At 41.2% G+C, this 27,720-nt stretch overlaps 1 protein-coding gene across 1 annotated transcript; it reads left to right on the forward strand.

The window, feature by feature from the left end:
• On the forward strand, positions 1 to 25,949 carry LOC133662260 (RELT-like protein 1). Its single transcript, XM_062066093.1, has 7 exons — positions 1 to 201; positions 6,898 to 7,116; positions 19,692 to 19,763; positions 21,997 to 22,051; positions 22,289 to 22,543; positions 22,616 to 22,742; positions 25,098 to 25,949. The coding sequence occupies exons 1-7, from the start codon at positions 177 to 179 to the stop codon at positions 25,122 to 25,124; spliced, it is 780 nt and encodes a 259-aa protein (XP_061922077.1). The 5' UTR covers positions 1 to 176; the 3' UTR covers positions 25,125 to 25,949.
• The last annotated feature ends 1,771 nt before the right edge of the window (positions 25,950 to 27,720 follow it).

The following is a 27,720-nucleotide window of genomic DNA, read 5'->3' on the forward strand; positions in this document are numbered from 1 at the left end:
GTGCCTGTCCCTTTAAGAGCAAGGCGTGTCCGTTTTCTGAAGAATCAGGAAGTACGTTGACGTTACGGCAGAGAAGCCCCTCCTCAAGCTCGAATGTGCGTGTGACCGCGGCGCTCCTTCGCTCGGCTGCCAGAATCATCGCCAGCTTCCCCGGCCAGCTGTCGCCGCATCCACTCATGGACGACCCAGCGGTGGTTACGGGTAAGGTGACTTAGGCGGAGAGTGTAGGGTCTATAGCGATGGCCGCCTGCCCCCTGCCTCTCCTCTGCCCCGCTGGCTGGTGGCGCATCGTGGCGCAGGCAAGGCAGAACGTCCTGTCTGAAAAAAAGTTCCTTTTGCAGGTTACTCTCAAATTAGTTTTAGCAGGTTTGTCAGGTTCACTGGCGGTCTTTCCAAGAACTAGAATACCCGTGACGTGCAACTTTTACTTTCCGTCGTCCTGCTTTTCGTTGCAACCAAGAACTATTTCGGCATTGGAAAAAAAGGGAGGTAGTTAATTTTAAGGCCTTTACAAAGCTTGAGTTTAAAAAAAAAGGAGGGTTTTTCTTTAAACGTGTTGCTGATGTTGTTGAACTTTCAGGGTTAGGTCAGAAGGTCTTTATCATGATCTCTGAGGGCTTTTGCAGCATTTGTCAAAACATAAGATAAGTCTACTTGGTACGCACTTTGGTATAAAATAGAAAGTACTTTATTGATCCCTGGGGGGAAATTCAGCACCACAGTTCGCTCACAATGAACAATAAACACTTAAGTATTTTTTACATGTCCCATCCATCCATTTTCTACCGCTTGTCCCTTTCGGGTGCTGGAGCCTATCTCAGCTGCATTCGGGTGGAAGGCGGGGTACACCCTGGACAAGTCGCCACCTCATCGCAGGGCCAACACAGATAGACAGACAACATTCACACTCACATTCACACACGAGGGCCAATTTAGTGTTGCCAATCAACCTATCCCCAGGTGCATGTCTTTGGAGGTGGGAGGAAGCCGGAGTACCCGGAGGGAACCCACGCAGTCACGGGGAGAACATGCAAACTCCACACAGAAAGATCCCGAGCCCGGGATTGAACTCAGGACCTTCGTATTGTGAGGCACACGCACTAACCCCTGTGCCGTGTATATTTTTTATATGTGAATAATATAAATACAGTCTATTACACAGCATTATTCACATGTGAATAATACAAACCCCGTTTCCATATGAGTTGGGAAATTGTGTTAGATGTAAATATAAACGGAATACAATGATTTGCAAATCCTTTTCAACCCATATTCAATTGAATGCACTACAAAGACAAGATATTTGATGTTCAAACTCATAAACTTTTTTTTTTTGTTGCAAATAATAATTAACTTAGAATTTCATGGCTGCAACACATGCCAAAGTAGTTGGGAAAGGGCATGTTCACCACTGTGTTACATCACCTTTTCTTTTAACAACACTCAATAAATGATAGTGGAATTCTTTCCCATTCTTGTTTTATGTAAAGCTTCAGTCGTTCAACAGTCGCGGAATCTACGCTGTCGTATTTTGCGTTTCATAATGCGCCACACATTTTCGATGGGAGACAGGTCTGGACTGTAGGCGGGCCAGGAAAGTACCCGCACTCAAAATTTTTTTTTACGAAGCCACGCTGTTGTAACACATGCTGAATATGGCTTGGCATTCTCTTGCTGAAATAAGCAGGGGCGTCCATGAAAAAGATGGCGCTTAGATGGCAGCATATGTTGTTCCAAAACCTGTATGTACCTTTCAGCATTAATGGTGCCTTCACAGATGAGTAAGTTACCCATTCCTTTGGGCACTAATGCACCCCCATACCATCACAGATGCTGGCTTTTGAACTTTGCGTCGATAACAGTCTGGATGGTTCGCTTCCCGTTTGGTCCGGATGACACAATGTCAAATATTTCCCAAAACAATTTGAAATGTGGACTCGTCAGACCACAGAACCCTTTTCCACTTTGCATGAGTCCATCTTAGATGATCTCGTGCCCAGAGAAGCCGGCGGCGTTTCTGGATGTTGTTGATAAATGGCTTTCACTTTGCATAGTAGAGCTTTAACTTGCACTTACAGATGTAGCGACAAACCGTATTTAGTGACAGTGGTTTTCTGAAGTGTTCCTGAGCCCATGTGGTGATATCCTTTAGAGATTGATGTCGGTTTTTGATACAGTGTCGTCTGAGGGATCGAAGGTCACGGTCATTCAATGTTGGTTTCCGGCCATGCCGCTTACGTGGAGTGATTTCTCCAGATTCTCTGAACCTTTTGGTGATATTATGGACCATAGATGGTGAAATCCCTAAATTTCTTGCAATTGCACTTTGAGAAACGTTGTTCTTAAACTGTTTGAATATTTGCTCACGCAGTTGTGGACAAAGGGGTGTACCTCGCCCCATCCTTTCTTGTGATAGACTGAGCATTTTCTGGGAAGCTGTTTTTATACCCAATCATGGCACCCACCTGTTCCCAATTAGCCTGCACACCTGTGGGATGTTCCAAATAAGTGTTTGATGAGCATTCCTCAACTTTATCAGTATTTATTTCTCCCTTTCCCAACTTCTTTGTCACGTGTTGCTGGCATCAAATTCTAAAGTTAATGATTATTTGGAAGAAAAAAAAATGTTTATCAGTTTGAACATCAAATATCTTGTCTTTGTAGTGCATTCAATTGAATATGGGTTGAAAAGGATTTGCAAATCATTGTATTCCGTTTATATTTACATTTAGCACAATTTCCCAACTCATATGGAAACGGGGTTTGTATAAATACAGTCTATTATACAGCATTATTCACATGTAAATAATATAAATACAGTCTATTATACATTCAAGTACAGTATCTGTAGTAGTAAATACACGTGCATAAACTACGAACATAATAGTATGGTTATGGTAATGGTCAATTTAGCACGGCGCATTGTTACCATGTCTCATAGCTCGGTTAGTAAAGTGGCCGTGCCAGCAACTTGAGGGTTCCGGGTTCGATTCCCGCCTCCGCCATCCTTCTGCCGTTGTGTCCTTGGGCAAGACACTTTACCCGCCTGCTCCATGTGCCACCCACACTGGTTTAAATGTAACTTAGATATTGGGTTTCACTATGTAAAGCGCTTTGATTCACTTCACTTTCCTACATGTCCGAAAAGGAGTAGGAAGAAGCAGAGTTTATTTCATTCGACCCATTTTCCGTTTAGCAATTTCTAATACATTTCCAATACATAAAGTTAAAGTTAATGTACCACTGATAGTCACACACACTAGGTGTGGTGAAATTACCCTCTGCATTTGACCCATCCCCTTGTTCCACCCCCTGGGAGGTGAGGGGAGCAGTGAGCAGCAGCGATGGCCGCGCCCGGGAATAATTTTTTGGCTGATTTTAACCCCCAATACCAACCCTTGATGCTGAGTGCCAAGCAAGGAGGTAATGGGTCCCATTTTTATAGTCTTTGGTATGACTCGGCCGGGGTTTCAACTCGCGACCTCCCTATCTCAGGGCGGACACTCTTAACCACGAGTTCACTGAGCAGGTTTATATATTTAGCTTTATTAATAATTGATGTATTTCTTGCCACCTTGCGTTGCATATTTTTTATGAGATTTCCAGTTCATTTCATCATCAATTATTTAAACCGAGAAATTAGATTTATTTTACCCTGTCAATTTCTACGTTGTCTGTGTGTATTTGCATGAAACTTTCTCTTGTACTCTTACCAAAAAGTATTATTTTAGTTTGAATGAGATTCCAAAATAGTATCTTTGTGTCAAACCACCTCTCTAATTTGTTCATTTCTTTTATTTTTATTACTTTCTGACATGTGTGATGCGGGGCATCGAAATGAAAACAATAAGATTTTGGGGCTGTAAATCTAATTTTGAAATGAGCATATCCCGGCTGAACTACCGTTATCAGTTATAGAGGTATTCGAAAAGAACATGATTTATTATTGCCTTTTGACATATGAGGGCCATTTAATGATGACTTGACATGCAATTATTACATGTAGCACCTTTAAGTCCTTCGTAACTTAACAAATGTTATTGAACAGCTTTCGTGACATATCTTGTGACATAACTTGAAATATGCCCAAACAAACTGTTGTCAATGTTGAATACCCATTTTTTTGGTCATCCATCCATTTTCTACCGCTTGTCCCTTTTGGGGTCGCGGGGGGTGCTGCAGCCTATCTCAGCTGCATTCTACTATATTTACTTGCTTAGATTTCACAAAAAGCTTCTAAAATATACTTTTTAAAGAGTTCCTTCTGTTCGGTTTAATACTTAAGTTGTTTTCAACTGAAATTTTTGCCAACTTAGCTTTCACGAAAGACTTTTCAAAACGTACTTTTAAACAGTACCGTAATTTCCGGAATATAACGCGCACTTAAAATCCTTTTTTTCCCTCAAAACTCGAGAGTGCGCCTTATAACCCGGTGCGCCTAACGTATAGAATAAGTTTGATTGAGCTTACACCTCGAAGCAATTGTATTTGGTACATGGTGTAATGATAAGTGTGACCAGTAGATGGCAGTCAAACATAAGAGAAGAAGGCTGCACTGTTTGATGTGCTTCAACATACGAGTATTATTATGGTGTGTGTATAAGGTAAGACATATTATCTGGCATTTTGTTTCGCAATATTATACAAAAGCAACTTTTCTTACCTTCTGGTACCTGCTGATCTGTATTTGGGATCTGCATAAGTCCTGAAAAATTGCGCATGTCCGCTTTTGTAGTCCGTGCCGACACCGTAGTCGATAAGCTTCTCCTTTTTCTCTATCTCCTTGTTATGGGACATTCATCCTCCGCTGTTGCCATTTCTAATATAAAGTAGTGTAAAGTTATTACTTATATCTGTCATTAAACTCGCCATGAAAGCGCTAAAACATAGTGAGTTTACATTATTCACCCAAGGAACTTTAGTTGTTAGAGTTACGGTCAGACGGTTTTCCACGGGACACATTTCCAGTGTTGTTGTTTCCGGATGAGGAAATGCTGCTTCGTTATTGATTTAAATTAAGTCTGAATGTCATTAAAACAGTTAGCTCCATCTTTTGACACTTCTTCCACTCCCGTCCTTGCACGCTACACCGCTACAACAAAGATGACGGGGAGAAAACGCTGCCGAAGTTGAGCCACGTAAATAAGACCGCACACAAAACGACTCACCCGGAAGCGACTGTCAGAAAGCGGCTTGAAGATGATAAAACATAATTTATGCAACATTTTGACCAAAGAACCACCATTACATGTTATGTAGACCACAAGGACGTGTTTTCCATTTAGAAAAAAATAAAAATAATAATATGAGTCCTAAAATGCACCTTATAATCTGGTGCGCCCTATGGCCCGGAAAATACAGTAGTCTGACACACAGAGGGAGAAAGGACAAAGCATAGCAGGATTCCCAAAGATTTTCCTTACAATTTAGTATTTCTATGTCCTTTTTGTTGTTATTTTAACACTGGTCTGTGTCTATGGTCTGTTTAGATAGATAGATAGATAGATAGTACTTTATTGATTCCTTCAGGAGAGCATTCACATTTAAGATGACGTGAACTCAATCACTCCAGAGTTCACCAGAAAGTGGACCAAAAGCGAAGCGTTTTGTGTGATCGCAGGCTTTTAGGCCAACGCAAGATCCTTGTGCTCGGAGTGTTTCTTGGTGATAAGAAAATGATCAGATAGCTTTACGTCATCTTTGTGAACTCGCTGCACTTTGACACTATTCGCCCACTGGGGGGCTCAAGCACGGTCAAACTGCTTCTTATTGGATCAGGAAGGCAAGTGGGACAGCTCCGCACACTTGTCGATGACACAGCGGTCATGGGAGGGTTACTCAGCAAACTATTGTGCAAATCTAATTTGACTTCACGGAATCGCACACATTTTTCAGGTGGTGGAGTTTTTATGTGTAGGGATGTAACAATATTTATATTTCATAACAAGGTTAATTTTACCTTAATGATCACAGTACTCATTATCTTCTCTGTATTGTTGAATTTGTTCATAAAGTACTTTGACACACACTGAAATATTTTACCCAAGTTTTATTTAAAACATAAAATTAATTAGACACACAAAACACTTGTTTTTTCAATAAATAAAGGGCAAAACGAGTGTTGCAGGTCGGGTTAATGTGACGTCACACGTGTTCACTTCCTGTTATAGACACCGCCGTGTCATATTCCTCCGAGTATAGAGTGAGCACCCTGTTGTAAGAGAGCATTGTGCAAAACTGCGCAAAAGTGAAGTGAAGTGAATTACATTTATATAGCGCTTTTTCTCAAGTGACTCAAAGCGCTTTACATAGTGAAACCCAATATCTAAGTTACATTCAAACCAGTGTGGGTGGCACTGGGAGCAGGTGGGTAAAGTGTCTTGCCCAAGGACACAACGGCAGTGACTAGGATGGCGGAAGCGGGGATCGAACCTGCAACCCTCAAGTTGATGGCACGGCCGCTCTACCAACCGAGCTATACCGCCCCACAAATTTAATGGTTTAGTTGCTCAGACAGCATTTTTTAATACAAGTTTAGATTGTGGTATGTCGTTTCCTGATGGGGAAAGACGTGCTTCTGAAGTAAAATGATCAGTATCACCAGTACTTGAGTTTATCAAAGTGCAGTCATCAATCACAGTTTTACAATCATTTTTATATGAAACAGTCATCATAACCGTTGGGAGTTTTACCGCGGTTTAGCATTAATATTGTTTGTTACATTCTTTCTTATATGGTGTGCTGGACTCCCATAAGTCAGTGTAACCTTTCACCTTTCAACCGGATTGTCTCCACTGTAACTACCTGGTTACCGTTCAAGGACGTTGCAGTGGCATTCCTCCCCTGTGTTGTTGTTCTCTCTCTGAACTACTTTCGCTCTCTTTGTCTGTCCTCTAGCGGGTCAGACGACTGTCACCGGGAAAGGAGGGGCAGGTGGAGGAGCGGTCAACCCGGACTACACGGCCTTTGTGCTGGTGCCCGTCTTCTTCCTCCTGGGCTTGCTGGGGGTGGTCATCTGCCACGTGCTGAAGAGGAAGGGCTACAGGTGTACCACTGAGGCGCAGAATGAGGAGGAGGCATGCGAAGAAGTAGACAAGGATCTGGAGCTGGGAGGAGGTAAGGAATTCAACTTTTAACACTTATGAGGTACATTAAAGGCCTACTGAAATGAATTTTTTTTATTTAAACGGGGATAGCAGGTCCATTCTATGTGTCATACTTGATCAGTTCGCGATATTGCCATATTTTTGCTGAAAGGATTTAGTAGAGAACATTCACGATAAAGTTTGCAACTTTTGGTCGCTGATAAAAAAAGCCTTGCCTGTACCGGAAGTAGCGTGACGTCACAGGTTGAAGGGCTCCTCACATTTCCCCATTGTTTACACCAGCAGCGAGAGCGATTCGGACCGAGAAAGCGACGATTACCCCATTAATTTGAGCGAGGATGAAAGATTCGTGGATGAGGTACGTGAGAGTGAAGACTAGAGTGCAGTGCAGGACGTATCTTTTTTCGCTCTGACTGTACCTTAGGTAAAAGGGCTCATTGGATTCCACACTTTCTCCTTTTTCTATTGTGGATCACGGATTTGTATTTTAAACCACCTCGGATACTATATCCTCTTGAAAATGAGAGTCGAGAACGCGAAATGGACATTCACAGTGACTTTTATCTCCACGACAATACATCGGTGAAGCACTTTAGCTACGGAGCTAACGTGATAGCATCGTGCTTAAATGCAGATAGAAACAAAAGAAATAAGCCCCTGACTGGAAGGATAGACAGAAGATCAACAATACTACTATCAGGAGACACCGAACCAAACACTGGACCTGTAACTACACGGTTAATGCTGTGCCGCCTGTCGAAGCCTAGCAATGCTGTTGTTAACGACGCCATTGAAGCTAACTTAGCTACGGGACCTCGTCAGAGCTATGATAAAAACATTAGCGCTCCACCTACGCCAGCCCTCATCTGCTCATCAACACCCGTGCTCACCTGCGTTCCAGCGATCGACGGCGCGACGAAGGACTTCACCCGATCATCGATGCGGTCGGATAGCGTGTCTGCTATCCAAGTCAAAGTCCTCCTGGTTGTGTTGCTACAGCCGCCGCTAATACACCGATCCCACCTACAGCTTTCTTCTTTGCAGTCTCCATTGTTCATTAAACAAATTGCAAAAGATTCACCAACACAGATGTCCAGAATACTGTGGAATTTTTCGATGAAAACAGAGCTGTTTGTATTGGGATACAATGTGTCCGAATACTTCCGTTTCAACCATTGACGTCACGCGCAAACGTCATCATACATAGACGTTTTCAACCGGAAGTTAAGATTTCATCATTGATATATAAACTATCAGACTGCGTGGTCGGTAGTAGTGGGTTTCAGTAGGCCTTTAACGCTTGACTCGTTTGGTTCCACTTAAAGGCCTACTGAAATGATTTTTTTTTATTTAAACGGGAATAGCAGATCCATTCTATGTGTCATACTTGATCATTTCGCGATATTGCCATATTTTTGCTGAAATTATTTAGTAGAGAACAACGACGATAAAGTTCGCAACTTTTGGTCGCTGATAAAAAAAAGCCTTGCCTATACCGGAAGTAGCGTGACGTCACAGGAGGAAGGATTCCTCACAATTCCCCGTTGTTTACAATGGAGCGAGAGAGATTCGGACCGAGAAAGCGACGATTACCCCATTAATTTGAGCGAGGATGAAAGATTCGTGGATGAGGAACGTTAGAGTGAAGGACTAGAGTGTTGTGCATGGTGTATCTTTTTTCGCTCTGACCGTAACTTAGGTACAAGGGTTCATTGGATTCCACACTTTCTCCTTTTTCTATTGTGGATCACGGATTTGTATTTTAAACCACCTCGGATACTATATCCTCTTGAAAATGAGAGTTGAGAACGCGAAATGGACATTCACAGTGACTTTTATCTCCACGACAATACATCGGTGAAGCTCTTTAGCTACAGAGCAAACGTGATAGCATCAGGCTCAAATGCAGATAGAAACAAAATTAAAAAAAAAACCCTGACTGGAAGGATAGACAGAAGATCAACAATACTATTAAACCATGGACATGTAAATACACGGTTAATAATTTCCAGCTTGGCGAAGATTAACAATTGAAGCTAACTTAGCTACAGAGCGGCGGCGGGCGTTGTAGCTTTCGACGACACCCCGGCCGCCATCAGAGTCGGCAAGAAACATATATTTCCCCAAAGTTACGTACGTGACATGCACATAGCGACACACACGTACCGGCAAGCGATCAAATGTTTGGAAGCCAAAGCTGTACTCACGGTAGCGCGTCTGCTATCCAGCTCAAACACAACACAACCTCCTGGTGTTGGTGTTGCTACAGCCAGCCGCTAATACACCGATCGCACCTACAACTTTCTTCTTTGCAGTCTCCATTGTCCATTAAACAAATTGCAAAAGATTCACCAACACAGATGTCCAGAATACTGTGGAATTTTTCGATGAAAACAGATCAGTTTGTATGGTGACACATTGGGTCCGAATACTTCCGTTGCCGTCGTGACGTCACGCGCATACGTCATCATACATAGACGTTTTCAAGCGGAAGTTTCACGGGAAATTTAAAATTGCACTTTATGAGTTAACCCGGCCGTATTGGCATGTGTTGTAATGTTAAGATTTCATCATTGATATATAAACTATCAGACTGCGTGGTCGGTAGTAGTGGGTTTTTTAAAGGAACGCTGGTACGGTTTGTTTGGTCAAGTGGGAACGTTATATTCCGAACCCTGGGGTGCACCAAACAAGTGTATGCAAGTGAACTTTTGTGCAATTTGGTCCACTTGGGCTCAAATCAGACTCTGCACAAGGACCAGAGACACACACCAATGTTAAAAGGGGACCTAGACTTTTTTAGATTTATGCTTATTGTTCACAATCCTTATAAGAGACAAGAACACACGTATTTTTTTTTGCATTCCAATTTGTAATGACGGGTTCGTTCTGGGTGGCTAGCAGTGCAAATAATTGGAGTAATACCGTGTTTTTAATCATAGGGTGCACCGGATTATAAGGTGCACTGCCAATGAATGATCTATTTTCGATACTTTTTCATATATAAAGTGCACCGGATTATAGGGCATTAAAGGAGTCATATTTTTTTTCTTTTTCTAAACTGAAAACACTTCCTTCTGGTCAACATAACATGTAATGGTGGTTCTTTGGTCAAAATGTTGCATAGATTATGTTTTACAGATGTGCTGTTTTGTGGGCGGTCTTATTTACGTGGCTCACCTTCGGCAGCGTCTTTTCCCCGTCATCTTTGTTGTAGCGGTGTAGCGGGCAAGGACAGGAGTGGAAGAAGTGTCAAAAGAAGGAGCTAACTGTTTTAATGACATTCAGACTTTACTTAAATCAATAACGGAGCAGCATTTCCTCATTCGCCGGAAATGTGTCCCGTGAAAAACCGTCGGACCGGAACTTGGCTGAATAATGTTAACTCACTACACCGGTATGTTTTAGCGCTTTCATGGCAGATATAAGTAAGAACTTTACACTAAAGCCCACCAAGGACTGTTTTCACTGCTGGACTCTAGAAAGCGGTTCCGCAGCCTCCGAAGCAGAACCTCCAAGTTCTGTAACAGCTTTTTCCCTCAGGCCGTAAGACTCTTGAACGCATCGTAACTATCCCCTTAATTCCCCCCAAAATGGATTAACTCACTGGAATAAAAAGACAATATAACATACATCCATAAACTAGGATGCATATGAAAAAGTGCAATATATTTATCTGCACAGTAATCTATTTATTTATATATGCACCTTATTGCTTTTTTATCCTGCACTACCATGAGCTAATGCAACAAAATTTTGTTCTTATCTGTACTGTAAAGTTCAAATTTAAATGACTATAAAAAGGAAGTCTAAGTCTAAAGACACAAAAAGACAGTTGTCTCAGGAAACTTTTTTTTTAACCTGTTTTGTGGATTATCAATAAATTTGGCATCTAAACGGTAATATAAGAACATCCTATCCGTCGGTATCCCAGTGAGATCAGATATTGTACAGGAAGTGATCGTTTCATTATGTTTATAGTTTATATTTGTTGTTTAGTACGTAGCAATACTGCTACATGATGCTTAGTGTGTCACTCAAGCTGGATTCGTTTAGCCCACAGCTTCTAAATCTTGCAGGCTATCCTCCTCATAAGCGAACGTTGTGATGCGTCTGTGAAATTAATACGCCGCCGTATGCTTGAAATGAGCAAATTATGTAAATATGACATGTTATTATGAATGTGCCTGTTACTGGGGGTTCAATTCCCACCTTCTACCTTCCTAGTCACGTCCGTTGTGTCCTTGGGCAAGACACTTCACCCTTTGCCTCTGATGGCTGCTGGTTAGCGCCTTGCATGGCAGCTCCCGCCATCAGTGTGTGAATGTGTGTGTGAATGGGTAAATGTGGAAATACTGTCAAAGCGCTTTGAGTACCTTGAAGGTAGAAAAGCGCTATACAAGTATAACCCATTTATCATTTATTATTTACTGCATTACATATACTCTTACAGCGTGTATATTAAACGTTAGATGTTTTAGAGCACTTTATAGGCGGAATAGAGCGACTTCCATTGACTCCATTGTTAGCGGATTTTTGCTAACGTAAAAATGCATTATAAATAGAAAAACGTGTGCTTGTCTTACATAGGGATGGTGAATGATTGGCAAAATTACAAAAAAGTGCAGTTCCCCTTTGAAAGCTGCGTTTCGCACTTGTGGTTCGGTAACTCTGATCCAGACTAAGATTGGGCAATATGGCGTAAAATCTATATTGTGATATATATTGCAGCCTCCTGCAATAAGGATATATTATCTGATCTGTAAATGATAATAGAACCATTTCAAAACTGGTTACAAATGCTCCTAATTTGGCTGCTGACGTATTTTTCAAACTAAAAGGCGCACTTAAAATCCTTTAATTTTCTCAAAAATAGACTGTGCGCCTTATAACCCGGTGCGCCTAATGTACATAATAATTCTGGTTGTGCTTACTGACCTCGAAGCAATTGTATTTGGTACATGGTATAATATAAGTGTGACCAGTAGATGGCAGTCACCCATAATATAAAAGTGTCGACTGCAGGCTGACGCATGTTAAGTAATGACGCTAGCAAGTACCGGTAAGCAAGCAACACCAAAATGTTGATGTTTCATTGAGAATATAGAACATTACACACGGCGCTCAAAAATCTGTCAAAATGTTTTAGTACGACTTTGGTAAGTTACAGAAATCAGAAATACTTTACGATTGATTAAACGCACAGTATTACGGCTACCGTAGTCAGATGTGTGTTTAAGGACCCAAAAATGGCTTATTACAAGACATATTATCTGGCATTTTGTCTCGTCATAACCAACTTTTCTTACCTATTGGTACCTGCTGATGTGTCTTTGGGATCTGCATAATTGCCGAACATTTGCACACGTCCGCTATTGGAGTGCGCGCTGTAGTCCATAAGCTCCTTCTTTTTCCCCATCTTATTGTTGTGGGGCATTCATCCTCTGCTTTTGCCATTTCTAATATAAAGTAGTGTTCAGTTCTAACTTATATCTCTCAGTAGACCTGCTATGGAAGCGCTCAAAACTACCGGTATAGCAAAAATGACGGAGAAGATGCTGTCAAAGTGGAGCAACAACATCGCCCACAAAACAACATCCTTAAGAGACAGTCAGAAAGCGGCTTGAAGATGATCTGTAAAACAATCTATGCAACATTTTGACCAAAGAACCACCATTACATGTTATGTAGACCACAAGGAAGTACTTTAAATTTAGAAAAAAATCATAATATGAACCCTTTAATGCGCTTTCTAATCCGGTGCGCCTTTTGTATGAAAATAGACCTGAATAGACCCACTCATCGGCAGTGCGCCTTAAAATCCGGTGCGGCCTATGGTACGAAAAATACGGTACTTGTTAATTTACTGTTAGTAGCTTCTGTTGTAACATGGTTCTACTTATACTTCTGCTAAAGTGTAATGAACATTTATTATTCTGTTGAATAATATTAATAATAATATTCTGTTCAGTACTTCACATTAGCTTTGGGCGATGCAAAAATGTTTATATTGATCCAATAGTAAGCAGTTACAGGGGCAGTATTGGTCATACCAATTGTGATATACATTTTCAAGATCATTGAATGATTACATTTTTGATCACAATTATAAATCGACCAAAACACAGGATAGTGGTGTAACAATATCATGATCAGGATGTTGGGGATCGGTGGAGGGAATACTTCGAAGACCTCCTCAATCCCACCAACACGTCTTCCTATGACGAAGCAGTGACTGGGGAATCTGTGGTGGGCTCTCCTATTTCTGCGGCTGAGGTTGCCGAGGTAGTTAAAAAGCTACCTCGGATCTCAATAGGTTGATGAGATCCGCCCGGAGTTCCTTAAAGCTCTGGATGCTGTGGGGCTGTCTTGGTTGACAATACTCTGCAACATCGCGTGGACATCGGGGGCGGTACCTCTGTATTGTTAGACCAGGGTGGTGGTTCCTCTCTTTAAGAAGGGGAACAGGAGGGTGTGTTCCAACTATCGTGGGATCACACTCCTCAGCCTTCCCGGTAAGGTCTATTCAGGTGTACTGGAGAGGAGGCTACGCCGGATAGTCGAACCTCGGATTCAGGAGGAACAGTGTGGTTTTCGTCCTGGTCGTGGAGCTGTGGACCAGCTCTATACTCTCGGCAGGGTCCTTGAGAGTGCATGGGTGTTTGCCCAACCAGTCTACATGTGCTTTGTGGACTTGGAGAAGGCATTCGACCGTGTCCCTCGGGAAGTCCTGTGGGGAGTGCTCAGAAAGTATGGGGTATCGGACTGTCTGATTGTGGCGGTCCGCTCTCTATAGGACCCGTTTCTAGTGAAAGGCTGCCCTTTGTCACTGATTGTGTTCATAACTTTTATTGACAGAATGTCTAGGCGCAGTCAGTGTGTTGAGGGGATCCGGTTTAGTGGCTGCAGGATTAGGTCTCTGTTATTTTTAGATGATGTGGTCCTGATGGCTTCATCTGGCCAGGATCTTCAGCTCTCACTGGATCGGTTTGCAGCCGAGTGTGAAGCGACTGGGATAAGAATCAGCACCTCCAAGTCCGAGTCCATGGTTCTCGCCCGTAAAAGGGTGGAGTGCCATCTCCGGGTTGGGGAAGTGGAGGAGTTCAAGTACCTCTGAGTCTTGTTCACGAGTGAGGGAAGAGTGGATTGGGAGGTCGGTGCTGCGTCTTCAGTAATGCGGACGCTTTATCAATTCGTTGTGGTGAAGAAGAAGGAGCTGAGCCAGAGGCAAAGCTCTCAATTTACCAGTCGATCTACGTTCCCATCCTCACCCACGGTCTTGAGCTTTGGGTTATGACCGAAAGGACAAGATCACAGGTACAAGCGGCCGAAATGAGTTTCCTCCGCCGGGTGGCGGGGCTCTCCCTTAGAGATAGGGTGAGAAGCTCTGTCATCCGAGAGGAGCTCAAAGTAAAGCCGCTGCTCCTCCACATCGAGAGGAGCCAGATGAGGTGGTCAGAATGCCACCTGAATGCCTCCCTAGGGAGGTGTTTAGGACACGTCCGACCAGTAAGAGGCCACGGGGAAGACCCAAGACACGTTGGGTAGACTGTCTCCCGTCTGGCCTGGGAACGCCTCAGGATCCCCCTGGAGGAGCTGGACGAAGTGGCTGGGGAGAGAGAGAAGTCTGGGCTTCTCTGCTTAGGCTGCTGCCTAAGAGACCCAACCTCGGATAAGCGAAATAAAATGGATGGATGTATGGATGGATGGATGGAGGTCCCCTTGAAAGGGGAACTACTAATCTAGCCTATCATTCACAATCTCTATGTAAGTCAAGCACATTATTTTCTTTTTTTTAGGCAATTTAATTTGTAAAAGACAGAAAATATGAGGTGGCTTACAATGCAGCTAATAGGAATGCTCTTATCTATTCCATAAAGCCCTCTGAAAACATCCAAAACCCGCCAACAACACTCCATTTACGTCTGGTGACCTGAATGTTAACCAAGTATTAGCACATTTGATGTTATAAGCGCTCACGCAGACAAACTATTTTTAGTGGCGCCGTGATCACTGATCTTACAGTAGGTTAAGGACACCTTCGTTTGCTTGTATTGTGTACAGTACAGCGGACGGAGTTTTAGGTTTGTAATATTTGAGTTGCGTCACGTGAGTCACTAATAAAGCTTCAATCCACTTTACTGCGCAGCCTTTGGTCGCATGACAAAAATACCAGTGTGAACACTTAGTCAACTACAACAAAAAGCACACCAAACATCTTTTTTTATTTTAATTTGACAACTGAAATTTGAAAATCCCCCTATTTCACATTGGAATGTCATAGCGTGGGATGGTGACGTAAAGGAAGCACACGCTCCCATGCACATGACACTTAACCAGGAAGTGCATTCACGATGATGGAATTCTCATTACTGAGAGACTTACCGGTAGTTTGTTATTGCTCGCACTGTGACAGCTGCAGATAATGTGTGCTGCTGTCGCCATGGCGCCGTTGAGGCCGACATGCGAGCCAGTAAACCCTGGTTGACATTCCTTCCGCCTGTAACCTTTCCCAAAGTTGAGTTGGACATGAATCTTCACAAGGGAGAACTGTTTACATTGTGCATTTCTCACTTCCTGGAATGTCCACCGCTGCCCCCATTTTACACGGACAAAACAAACATAAAAAATACTCTCCTTCATAATAAGAGTCTATAGCAGGCATCTCAAAGCACACGTAAATCTCATTCCACACTCTTTGATTTAAAGCGCCTCTGCTGCGTGGGAAAGTCAGCATATCACAAGTCTGCGTTAGACGTTGGGACTTAGTACCACCGTGGCACGGCAGAAAGAGTGAGAATGTTTGTTAGACGTGCAGGAAGCAAGGCGCAAAGGGCGGGAATGTCCACAATTTTTCCACGGCACACAGAAGACAATGAGAATGCTGGGACCGTATTGATCTTAGTCATCTGTTGTTCATTGAACACACGCTTCAAAGGTTCTCTTTGACCGCCACTATTAAAAACGAGAAAACTAATACGTTAAAAATATTTCAAAACTATACTTGTTATTGTTGTTTATTAGGCAAATAACAGACAAAGTTTTTTCATACATAAGGCACACCGGATTATAAGGCGCATTAAAGGAGTCATATTATTATTATAATTATTTCTAAATTGAAATCACTTCCTTGTGGTCTACATAAAATGTAATGTTTTTTTTTGGTCAAAATGTTGCATAGATTATGTTTTACATATAATCTTCAAGCCGCTTTCTGACAGTCGCTTCCGGATGCGCCGTTTTGTGGGCGGTCTTATTTACGTGGCTCACCTTCGGCAGCGTCTTCTCCCCGTCATCTTTGTTGTAGCGGTGTAGCGTGCAAGGACGGGAGTGGAAGAAGTGTCAAAAGATGGAGATAACTGTTTTAATGACATTCAGACTTCACTTAAATCAATAACGGAGCAGCATCTCCTCATCCGCCGGAAACAACAACAACGCCAGAAATGTGTGCCGTGAAAAACTGTCCGACCGGAATTCCCTAATAACAAAAGTTCCTTGGGTGAATAATGTAAACTCACTACACCGGTATGTTTTAGCGCTTTCATGGTGAGTTTACTGACAGATATAATTAAGAACTTTACACTACTTTATATTAGAAATGGCAACAGCGGAGGATGAATGTCCCATAACAAGAAGATATAGAAAAAGAAGAAGCTTATCGACTACGGCGTTGGCACAGACTACAAAGCAAATTTTTAGGACTTATGCAGATTCCAAATATAGATCAGCAGGTACCAGAAGGTAAGAAAAGTTGCTTTTGCATAGTATTGTGAAACAAAACCGCAGATAATGTCTTACCTTATGCACACACCATACTAATACTCGTATGTTGAAGCACAGTACAATCCATCAAGCGGTGCGGCTTTATAGCTTACCAAAGTCGTACTAAAAAATTTTGATAGATTTGATAGATAAAATGTTGATGTCGTTTTCTTGAGTCATATTGCCATCACGTATTTCTTATGTTTTACTGCCATCTACTGGTCACACTTATTACACCATGTACCAAATAAAATTGATTCGAGGTCAGTAAGCAAAACCAGAATTATTCCATAAGTTAGGCGCACCGGATTATAAGGCGCACTGTCGAGTTTTGAGAATTTTTTTTATTTCAAGTGCGCCCTATAATCCGGAAAATACGGTACATTATCATCAAATAACACTTGGTAGCAGCTTGCAAACCATTTTTCCTGTTCAGCAATAAAATGAAGTACTTTAGTGCTTCCCACAGGACTGCAATCTATTTGTGGTGTTGGTGGCGATTTGTCGATGTCATTGTGTAATTAGCATAATTGGCCATGATGGATGTGCATGTTATTTGTTTAGCAAAGCGGAAAAAATGCCATGCACATATGTATTTACAGACTCATTTATGTGTTATTATTAGTCCCTTTTGTCAACATTAAAAACATTTTCAGCTTTATTTTTTACCTTTCTGCTGTTTTTGGTTGTTTTTTTAATCTCTACAATGTGCCGCGGGCCCATTTAGAAAAACAAACAAACAAACAAAAAACAAGTTGTGTTCTGCAAATGACTCCCGGGGCCACATACTGGACATCACTGGTTTAGCGCTTTCACAAGTAGCACTTTATTACAGTATTTGATCACCAAGTAAATGCATGACGTAAGAATCATTTCCTGTCTTTAACTGTCAATGCATAGGAAGGAAGAGCAGAGTTACCATGCATATCACCATCTAACTAGTAGAACCAAATCTATTTGTGGTGGTCCAAACCTGCCAAGGGATAACGGATGGAAATGTGCCTTTTTAGCTGGAATCGGACATATTTACAAGTTTTGTATATGTCCATTAATAAGTACTGTCCCCCTTTTTTTTATATAAATAAAACATATTTGTAGCAAGATGCCACAAATAAATTAATGTAAGAGAAACATTACATATTAGGAACGTCAAAAAATAATCAGTTTTCAAATGAATTGCGATTTTCATTTGTAACAAATCTGAATCAATTAAAAAAAAGTTAAATACATTAAACCTTTTTTTTCTTTTTTTTCAATCTGTCCTGTCCAGCCACTCAGGCAAATCATATTGTTGATGTAGATGATCTATATCTGCTGTGAATATTTACTTTAGAATAGAGAAATGTGTAATACTTCTTTTGTTGCCTTCTTTGTATTTATTTAACTTTATTAAATGTTTGAATAGAATTGTATTCAACAAAACCAGTTTTCTTTTAAGTAATAAAGACATTTATTAGAGCTGTTTATTTATATTATAAAACTGAATATTTTTAATCGAGAATAGATTCTGAATCGAATCGTGCGCTGCCCAAAGATTCACAGCCCTAGTACAAAGTATACTTTTTTAAATGTTGTTCTATAAAACAGTGAATTAACGGTGATCCTATTTTAACAACACAAATGCTATTTTGGTTAAGAGCTATTTTTATATTTTTTCAAACTTTTTTTGTCATGTTGTTGATGTAGATGATCATATCTGCTGTACAGATTTACTTTACAAAAGAGAACTGTGGGATACTTCTCTTGTTGCCTTATTTGTATTTGACTTGATTAAATGGATTTATATTATTATTTGCAGCAGCCGGACCATAGCAGGAGTGCATAGAAAAAGAAAAAAAGGAAGACAGAGGGGGAAATTGCGGGGACCAAAGGGGGATAAGACAGCGAGACAACAACAAACATAACAATAACAACAACAACAACAGAACAGCATCAGCAGATAAGATATGTACAAATATGATACGAAAAGTCATAGCAAAGAAACAGTTAGTGAAGTAAATATTAATAACACAGAAATGACAATGAACATTATTACACTACAAATGCAGCAATACAAATACCAATAGAAATAAAACAATTGATTATGAATAATAACAATAATTACCTCTATTATCAACAATACAATTGTTTCAAATGCAACAATACATATATATAATGATAACTTGAATTAAGAAAGAAAGCAGATAAATGGAGGGGAAGAAAGAGAAGCAAACTCTATTAACCTTGTACATTGTTATAGTAACAATAGGTTAAGCTTTGTCAGTGTGCTGTTTTTTTTACCCAGTTTCCCCTAGGGCAACAACGTTAATATATGTTTGATGAAAGGTGATTATATGCATGAGTGTATGTATGTATATGTACTTGTATATGTACAGGATGTGTATATGTATGTTTTTACAGTGAATGTATATGTACAGTATGTGTATACGTATGTATGTTAACAGCTTACAGACACAATAAAAAAAGATGTTGGTAATTATCAAATCTGGTTATCAAACTTTTAAGACAAGGTAAGGTTCAAATGTAGGCCTTTATCTAAATTCTATACTTAGAAATATGCCCTGCTCCTATTAAAATACAAGCGGCTGGTCTCAAAAAGCCCCTGGGCCACACGTTGGCTTGTCTCATCACTCCTATTCTGCTCTTTTGCTGCAATTTCAGGGATTATTCATCTTATTTGGAGTCCCTCTGATTGTTTGGTTGGAGGTGGCAGCTGTGACTAATTGAGAGGAGCCATCCAATGAGTTATTTGCCTGACTTTTGCAGCATTGCACACGTAAATGTGCGTGCTCTAATATGGCTTCTTTTTCTACATGCTTGCAGAGCTCAACGACACTCTGAGTGAAAACAACGACACCGTGGGACAGATCGTCCACTACATCATGAATAATGAAGGTATGCATCTGCAGAATGAAATAAACCGCTGACAGTTAATATCTTGCCATCTTGGATCCCATTTATTGTTTGGTTGCGGGACTCAAAAGCCTATAATTAGATTTTGTGGCGGATAGAAAAGCACGGCGGTGGTACAAGGGCGCCATCCTGGATAGCAAAGTAATCGTCAGTGGGCGCCATGTGGCGCATGATAAGAGGATGCTGCTGGATGATAAGGACCATCTTGTGAGTGAGTGTGAGTTGTGGAGCTTCCATGTTGCAGCAATGTGCCAGAACTGGCGTCTCTTTAGGACGTCCAGCCGGCTGTTTCAACCAGGGCTGTCCACTTTTCCCACCAAAAGGCGCATACTGAAAATTCTAAGCATATGTGGCCCAATTTCATATTTTTTTATTTCCTAAAAGGACTACTCCAATGTAGATATGCTAATATGTTTGATAAAAAACAGCTTCCTGTGCTTTGTGCTATAGATTAAATAACCAGTAGAGTGGAAAAACAACTTGACTTTATGTGCTTTATTGTGTTTCATTATACAAAACCCAAAACCAGTGAAGTTGGCACGTTGTGTAAATTCATAAATAAAAACAGAATACAATGATTGGCAAATCCTTTTCAACTTATATTCAATTGAATAGACTGCAAAGACAAGATATTTAATGTTCCAACTGAGAAATGAATTTTTTTTTGCAAATAATCATTAACTTAGAATTTAATGGCAGCAACACATTGCAAAAAAGTTGGCACAGGGGCATTTTTACCACTGTGTTACATGGCCTTTCCTTTTAACAACACTCAGTAAACGTTTGGGAACTGAGGAGACCAATTTTTGAAGCTTTTCAGGTGGAATTCTTTCCCATTCTTGCTTGATGTACAGCTTAAGTTGTTCAACAGTCCGGGGTCTCCGTTGTGGTATTTTAGGCTTCATAATGCGCCACACATTTTCAATGGAAGACAGGTCTGGACTACAGCCAGGCCAGTCTAGTACCCGCACTCTTTTACTATGAAGCCATGCTGATGTAACACGTGGCTTGGCATTGTCTTGCTGAAATAAGCAGGGGCGTCCATGGTAACGTTGCTTGGATGGCAACATATGTTGCTCCAAAACCTGTATGTACCTTTCAGCATTAATGGCGCCTTCACAGATGTGTAAATTATCCATGTCTTGGGCACTAATACACCCCCATACCATCACAGACGCTGGCTTTTCAACTTTGCGCCTATAACAATCCGGATGGTTCTTTTCCTCTTTGGTCCGGAGGACACGATGTCCACAGTTTCCAAAAACAATTTGAAATGTGGACTCGTCAGACCACAGAACACTTTTCCACTTTGTATCAGTCCATCTTAGATGAGCTCAGGCCCAGCGAAGCCGACTACGTTTCTGGGTGTTGTTGATAAACTGTTTTCGCCTTGCATAGGAGAGTTTTAACTTGCACTTACAGATGTAGCGACCAACTGTAGTCACTGACAGTGGGTTTCTGAAGTGTTCCTGAGCCCATGTGGTGATATCCTTTACACACTGATGTCGCTTGTTGATGCAGCACAGCCTGAGGGATCGAAGGTCACGGGCTTAGCTGCTTACGTGCAGTGATTTCTCCAGATTCTCTGAACCCTTTGATGATATTACGGAGCGTAGATGGTGAAATCCCTAAATTCCTTGCAATAGCTGGTTGAGAAGGGTTTTTCAACAATTTGCTCACGCATTTGTTGACAAAGTGGTGACCCTCTCCCCATCCTTGTTTGTGAATGACTGAGCATTTAATGGAATCTACTTTCATACCCAATCATGGCACCCACCTGTTCCCAATTTGCCTGTTCACCTGTGGGATGTTCCAAATAAGTGTTTGATGAGCATTCCTCAACTTTATCAGTATTTATTGCCACCTTTCCCAACTTCTTTGTCACGTGTTGCTGGCATCAAATTCTAAAGTTAATGATTTGCAAAAAAAAAAAAGTTTATCAGTTTGAACATCAAATATGTTGTCTTTGTAGCATATTCAACTGAATATGGGTTGAAAATGATTTGCAAATCATTGTATTCCGTTTATATTTACATCTAACATAATTTCCCAACTCATATGGAAACGGGGTTTGTAATATACCGAAAATATGGTCTAATGACAAGAACATTTGAAAAAGTGTTGTTTCAAATGTAACCCCCAGCAGTAAAATGGGAAAGTCATCAATTTAAGTTTTTATTGTTTATTTAAAACATTTTTTTTTTTGTCATTTCAGCCAACTCGGATGCTCTGAAAGCCATGGTGCACGAAACCAGCATCGATTCTGATGGGTAAGTGTTGTTTGTTTTCACCCTGTCGTGTGCGAGCATGACCACCAGATGGCAGCAGCACACTGCTTGTAAGCCAGCAGAGGCATAATCAGGCCATGCTCTTTCGGGGCCTCCCAGGATTGGCACAGATTTGATTGAGAGCATGCAGACGAGGGGGGAGTCCTCATGTTTGGAGGCTGACCTCATTTCTCTTCTCCCAAAACATCTTTGCTAAATCCAGATTTTTCCTTTCCGCAGTGCACCCGTCACCCCCACCTCCCCCTACTCGCCCTCGCCGCCCATGACCCCGGTGTCGCCGGGAGCGCCGCCGGAGGCCGCCAAGCACACCTGCAACCACCTGCACACCATCGGCGGCGTCGGCGGCCACAAGAACATCTGCACGCGCTGCAGTCAGAAGAAATGGCCGCTCATGAGCAAGCCCGCCGCCGCCATCCGCAAGGCGGAGCAGCGGCGCAGACACTCGGGGGAAGTCACCGTGTTGTCCGTGGGCAGGTAGGTGTCTGTAAATCCAGACTTCAATACTCCACTGCTGGGAAGTCTTCATCTTGTTTGTGTCCCGCGTAGGTTCCGTGTGACAAAGTGTGATAAACCAGCCAGGGAACGGCGGACGCTGCTGATAGCGGACTCTAACGGCAGCGTGCCTTCGGAGGAGGTGGCGTCCAACAGCCGGACTGTGTCTGAGAGCCAGGAGGTTGGTGTCCTGGAAATGTATTTGTTGTTTTTTTATTTCTCAAATGCACATCAAACACATCAGAACCTGACAAAGGATGATTGGCATGTTCTGATGTGGCCTTATGGTTAGAGCAGGGGTGTCGAACTCATTTTAGATCGGGGGCCACATGGAGAAAAATCTACTCCCAAGTGGGAGTAGATCACGGCACGATAACTTAAATATAAAGACAACTTCGGGTTGTTTTCTTTGTTTAAAAATAGAACAAGCACATTCTGAAAATTTACAAATCATAATGTTTTTTTTACACTTAGTATTTTATCTTTATTTGTTGTTATTTATATTTTCTGATTAAATTATGTGATAATGTTCATCGGTCAACTCATTGGTGTTCATTTTCAATCTATCAAGATAAAAAAAAATTATCAAAATCAAATTACAGAATGTTATTTATGTAGTTTGCTCATTTTCCTCGACTGATGTACTAACATGTGGTTTATTTTTATTTTTTTTACATATACACTACCGTTCAAAAGTTTGGGGTCACCCAAACAATTTTGTGGAATAGCCTTCATTTCTAAGAACAAGAATAGACTGTCGAGTTTCAGATGAAAGTTCTTTTTCTGGCCATTTTGAGCGTTTAATTGACCCCACAAATGTGATGCTCCAGAAACTCAATCTGCTCAAAGGTAGGTCAGTTTTGTAGCTTCTGTAACGAGCTAAACTGTTTTCAGATGTGTGAACATGATTGCACAAGGGGTTTCTAATGATCAATTAGCCTTCTGAGCCAATGAGCAAACACATTGTACCATTAGAACACTGGAGTGATAGTTGCTGGAAATGGGCCTCTATACACCTATGTAGATATTGCACCAAAAACCAGACATTTGCAGCTAGAATAGTCATTTAGCACATTAGCAATGTATAGAGTGTATTTATTTAAAGTTAAGACTAGTTTAAAGTTATCTTCATTGAAAAGTACAGTGCTTTTCCTTCAAAAATAAGGACATTTCAATGTGACCCCAAACTTTTGAACGGTAGTGTATAGCATAATTTACAAAGGTACATAGAATTACTATTGCGACATCTAGTGGGCACATTTAGAACAGCAGTTTTTTCATTCAAAAATTTCAGCTAATTTTTATACTTGGAAAACTTATCCCGCGGACCAGTTCACGGGCCTTACGTTTGACATCTCTGGGTTAGAGTGTCCGCCCTGAGATCACGAGGTTGTGAGTTCAAACCCCGGCCGTGTCATACCAAAGACTATAAAAATAGGACCCATTACCTCCCTGCTTGGCACTCGGCATCAAGGGTTGGAATTGGGGGATAAAAACACCAAAATCATTCCCGAGCGCGGCTGCTGCTCACTGCTCCCCTCACCTCCCAGGGGGTGGAACAAGGGGATGGGTCAAATGCAGAGGGTAGTGCAGTCTACGCGTATCTCGTATGGGGTTGACTGCCATCTACTGGTCACACTTATCATTACACATTATACCAAATAAAATTGCTTCGAGGTCGGTAAGCAAAACCAGAATTATTCCGTACATTAGGCGCAGCAGGTTAAAGGCGCACTGTCGAGTTTTGAGAGAAGAAAAGGATTTTAAGTGCGCCTTATAGTCCGGAAAATACGGTACATCATCATCAAAAAACTTGGTAGCAGCTTGCAAACCATTTTTCCTGTTCAGCAATAAATTAAAGTGCTTCCCACAGGACTGCAATCTATTTGATATGCAATCTTAATCAGCGGTCCCCAACCTACCGGTCCGTGGACCGATTGGTACCGGGCCGCACAAGAAATAAAAGAAAATATATATATATTTTTTATTATTAAATGAACATAACAAACACAATATATACATTATATATCAATATAAATCAATACAGTCTGCTGGGATACAGTCCGTAAGCACACATGATTGTATTTCTTTATGACAAAAAAAATAAAATAATAAAATAAAATAAAATACAAATAATACCATACCCCCCCCTCAAGCGTTGACCAGTCCGCAGCTACAAAAAGGTTGGGGACCACTGATCTAAATGATTCCTGAGTGCGGCCACCGCTGCTGCTCACTGCTCCCCTCACCTCCCATGGGCTGGAACAAGGGGATGGGTCAAATGCAGAGGGTAATTTCACCACACCTAGTGTGTGTGGGACTATTCAGTGGTACTTGAACTTTAGGGTGACATTGAAAATGACGACTTCTATAACGAACGGGGAAACAGTGACTTCTTCTGGGATAAACCGGAAGCTTCCAGGCCGTTGGTGAATTGTCAAGTGTGTCCCAACACGTTGATCCTTTTAAAAGCCTGTCAAAAGGAGACTTGTGTCCTTTTAATCAGTTCTCTGCTTCTTCTTTTGTGTTCCCTCAGGAGAACAGCGTGGACGTCGAGAAATGATGACAAGTCCATTCCTCAAAAAGACAGAATCATCTGCATACTTTTTAAAAGTGGTAATACGGTGGGCAGATGGGATCCTAACCCCACTTTCACTTGGGGCCACACTGACGCAGCCACATGAGCCACTTATTACCCGGGCTAGGTAGGAGAAGTTCTTCAATATTTAATTCCTCCCGAAAGACATGCAGAAAGCTTGGTATCGCTCGGTCCAGCGGTGTGACATCATACATGTTTCCGGGTGGAGCGTGTGGCAGCTCGATGAAATAGGACTTCTTTGAACCGGTACAGCCAGTCTGTGTCCAAAACAAACAAACAAAGTAGGAATAACCTACGGGGCCAGGAAAGCTGTGTGGAGCCTTGGCAGGTGTAGTCATAAGATATAAAGCATCATCCTGTGCACCAGCCGGGAGGAATATATCAATTAGTGCAATGTATAATGGCTTCTTTGTGCCACTGAGACATTTAAAAACGTTACATTTTATTGGTTCAACTTGGTTTTTCTACAGCATGTTAGGAAAGCACTTGTTTTTATTCAGCCTACTATTATTAATATATGATGATGCCGTGAAGGGACAACATTATGGGGTGCGTTCACACTTGCCATGTTTGGTTCATTTCTAAAGAACTCTGGTGCGTTTTTTCTCTGCTCGTACGGTTCGTTTGGTCGGGTGCAAAAGCCTCCATCTGAACAAGCGGACCAAGACTCTGGTGCAGTTTAAATTATTCAAAATGATGGTAAAAAAGCACTTTAAAGGTGTATTTTAAAAGCTTTTTGTGAAACCTAAGCTGGTAAATATTGTGTTACATAAAAACAACTGCAGATGGCTTTGCTGTGTGTGTGTGTGTGTGTTCTTGTAGTTCTACCCTTCTTGAGACAACAAGGAAAAGTACCTTCCATATGAGGACCGGTGAAGAAGTTCGGACATAAATCATGGTCCCAATACGGAAAACCATTGCATCTAATAGAGAATGTCTCATTTGCTCCATGGTGGTGAAATCTATCAAAATTAGGGTGGTCCCAAAAAGGAGGGATTTTTCAAATTGACTGTCGGGTTTAAAAGTGCTCCCCCTCTGGTCAACATATGAAATAACAAGTGTGTGTAACAATATGAATTGCTCCCCCTCTGGTCAACATATGTAATAACAAGTGTGTGTAAGAAATTGAAAAGAGCCCCCTTGGACAAAATTAAAAATAAATTAAATATATGTATATAGAGACATACTGTAATAACTAAGTAAATAATGAAAATTAAAAACCAAATGTTTTTTAATTTTCATTATTATATATTATTATTTCATTATTATTATTATATTATTCAAACAAAAATTTTAATTTAAAAAAACTAAACTTAAAGCTTACCTTTTTTTATATTTGCATAGTATGTATATATTATTGATGTTGTAATCACAAATCTTTATATATCTAGAAAGGGTGGTCCTAAAGAGGTAGGCATTTCTCTCAGGTCTCAAGAAGGTAACAAATACAAGGGTGTGTGTGTGTCAGCCCAGCACAGCGCTCCTTTTAAAAGTATGTTTTAAGAACTCCTGGTGAAATAAAAGCTGGTGAATATAGCAAAAATATAAAAGTAACCAACAAAATCAACCCATTTTGATTTGAAATATTTGAGTGACATGAGGAAAGCTACCTAATCAAGCCTTTAATTGATGTCTTCGCCTTTGGTTGCGTGACAAAAATACCGGCGTGGACCAAAGTGCGCACTAAGCCCCCTCTCTTTACAGTTCCGAACCCGAAAGTGTGAACGCAACCTTCGAGTGTTGGAAGCAGCCAAATTCTGTTCGCACATCTTTTTCGGGCGGGCGGGGGGGGGGGCCTTCGGTTTTGTCTGTCATGTTGAAAAAAAGAATGTGCGGCTGAGCTCCGTGGAAACCAAAGCAAGAGCGTTGACGTCCGTCTACCTCTTCTCGCCTTCCTGCGGGGTCATATCACCTTTTTCATTGTGCCACGTTTGTTTCCAATGAATTGCATATATTTGTACGTGTTTTATTGATTGCTGTGTTTTTATTTAATGACAAAAAAATAAAGATGTATACATATCAAGAGCTCACAGAACTGTTCGTTGGGGAATATTAGGATCTTCGTGCAGTGCAGTGTTTTTCAACCTTTTTTCATTGAAAAAATCCGAAGGCACGTCATCAGCAGAACTTATTAAAAAATGAAACTCGGCAGCCGATATTGACAGTAAAAAGTCGTTCTCGCAGTTGTTGGATATGAATTCAAACCATAACCAACCATGCATCACTATAGCTCTTGTCTCAAAGTAGTTGTACTGTCACGACCTGTCACATCACACCGTGACTTATTTGGAGTTTGTTGGTGTTTTCCTGTGTGTAGTGTTTTGCACTCCTATTTTGCTGTCTTTTCCTGTTTTCTTGGTAGTTCCCTGTAGCAGTTCCATGTCTTCCTTTGAGCGCTATTCCCTGCACCTGCTTTGTTTTTTGCAATCAAGACTACTTAAGTCAGGGGTGTCCAAACTTTTTCCACTGAGGGTTGCACACGGAAAAATTAAAGCATGCGGGGGCCATTTTGATATTTTTCATTTTCAAACCATAACAAAATATATGGATTTCTTTTTTT

Source organism: Entelurus aequoreus, linkage group LG12, assembly GCF_033978785.1.
Source record: "Entelurus aequoreus isolate RoL-2023_Sb linkage group LG12, RoL_Eaeq_v1.1, whole genome shotgun sequence".
Lineage (NCBI taxonomy): Eukaryota > Metazoa > Chordata > Actinopteri > Syngnathiformes > Syngnathidae > Entelurus > Entelurus aequoreus.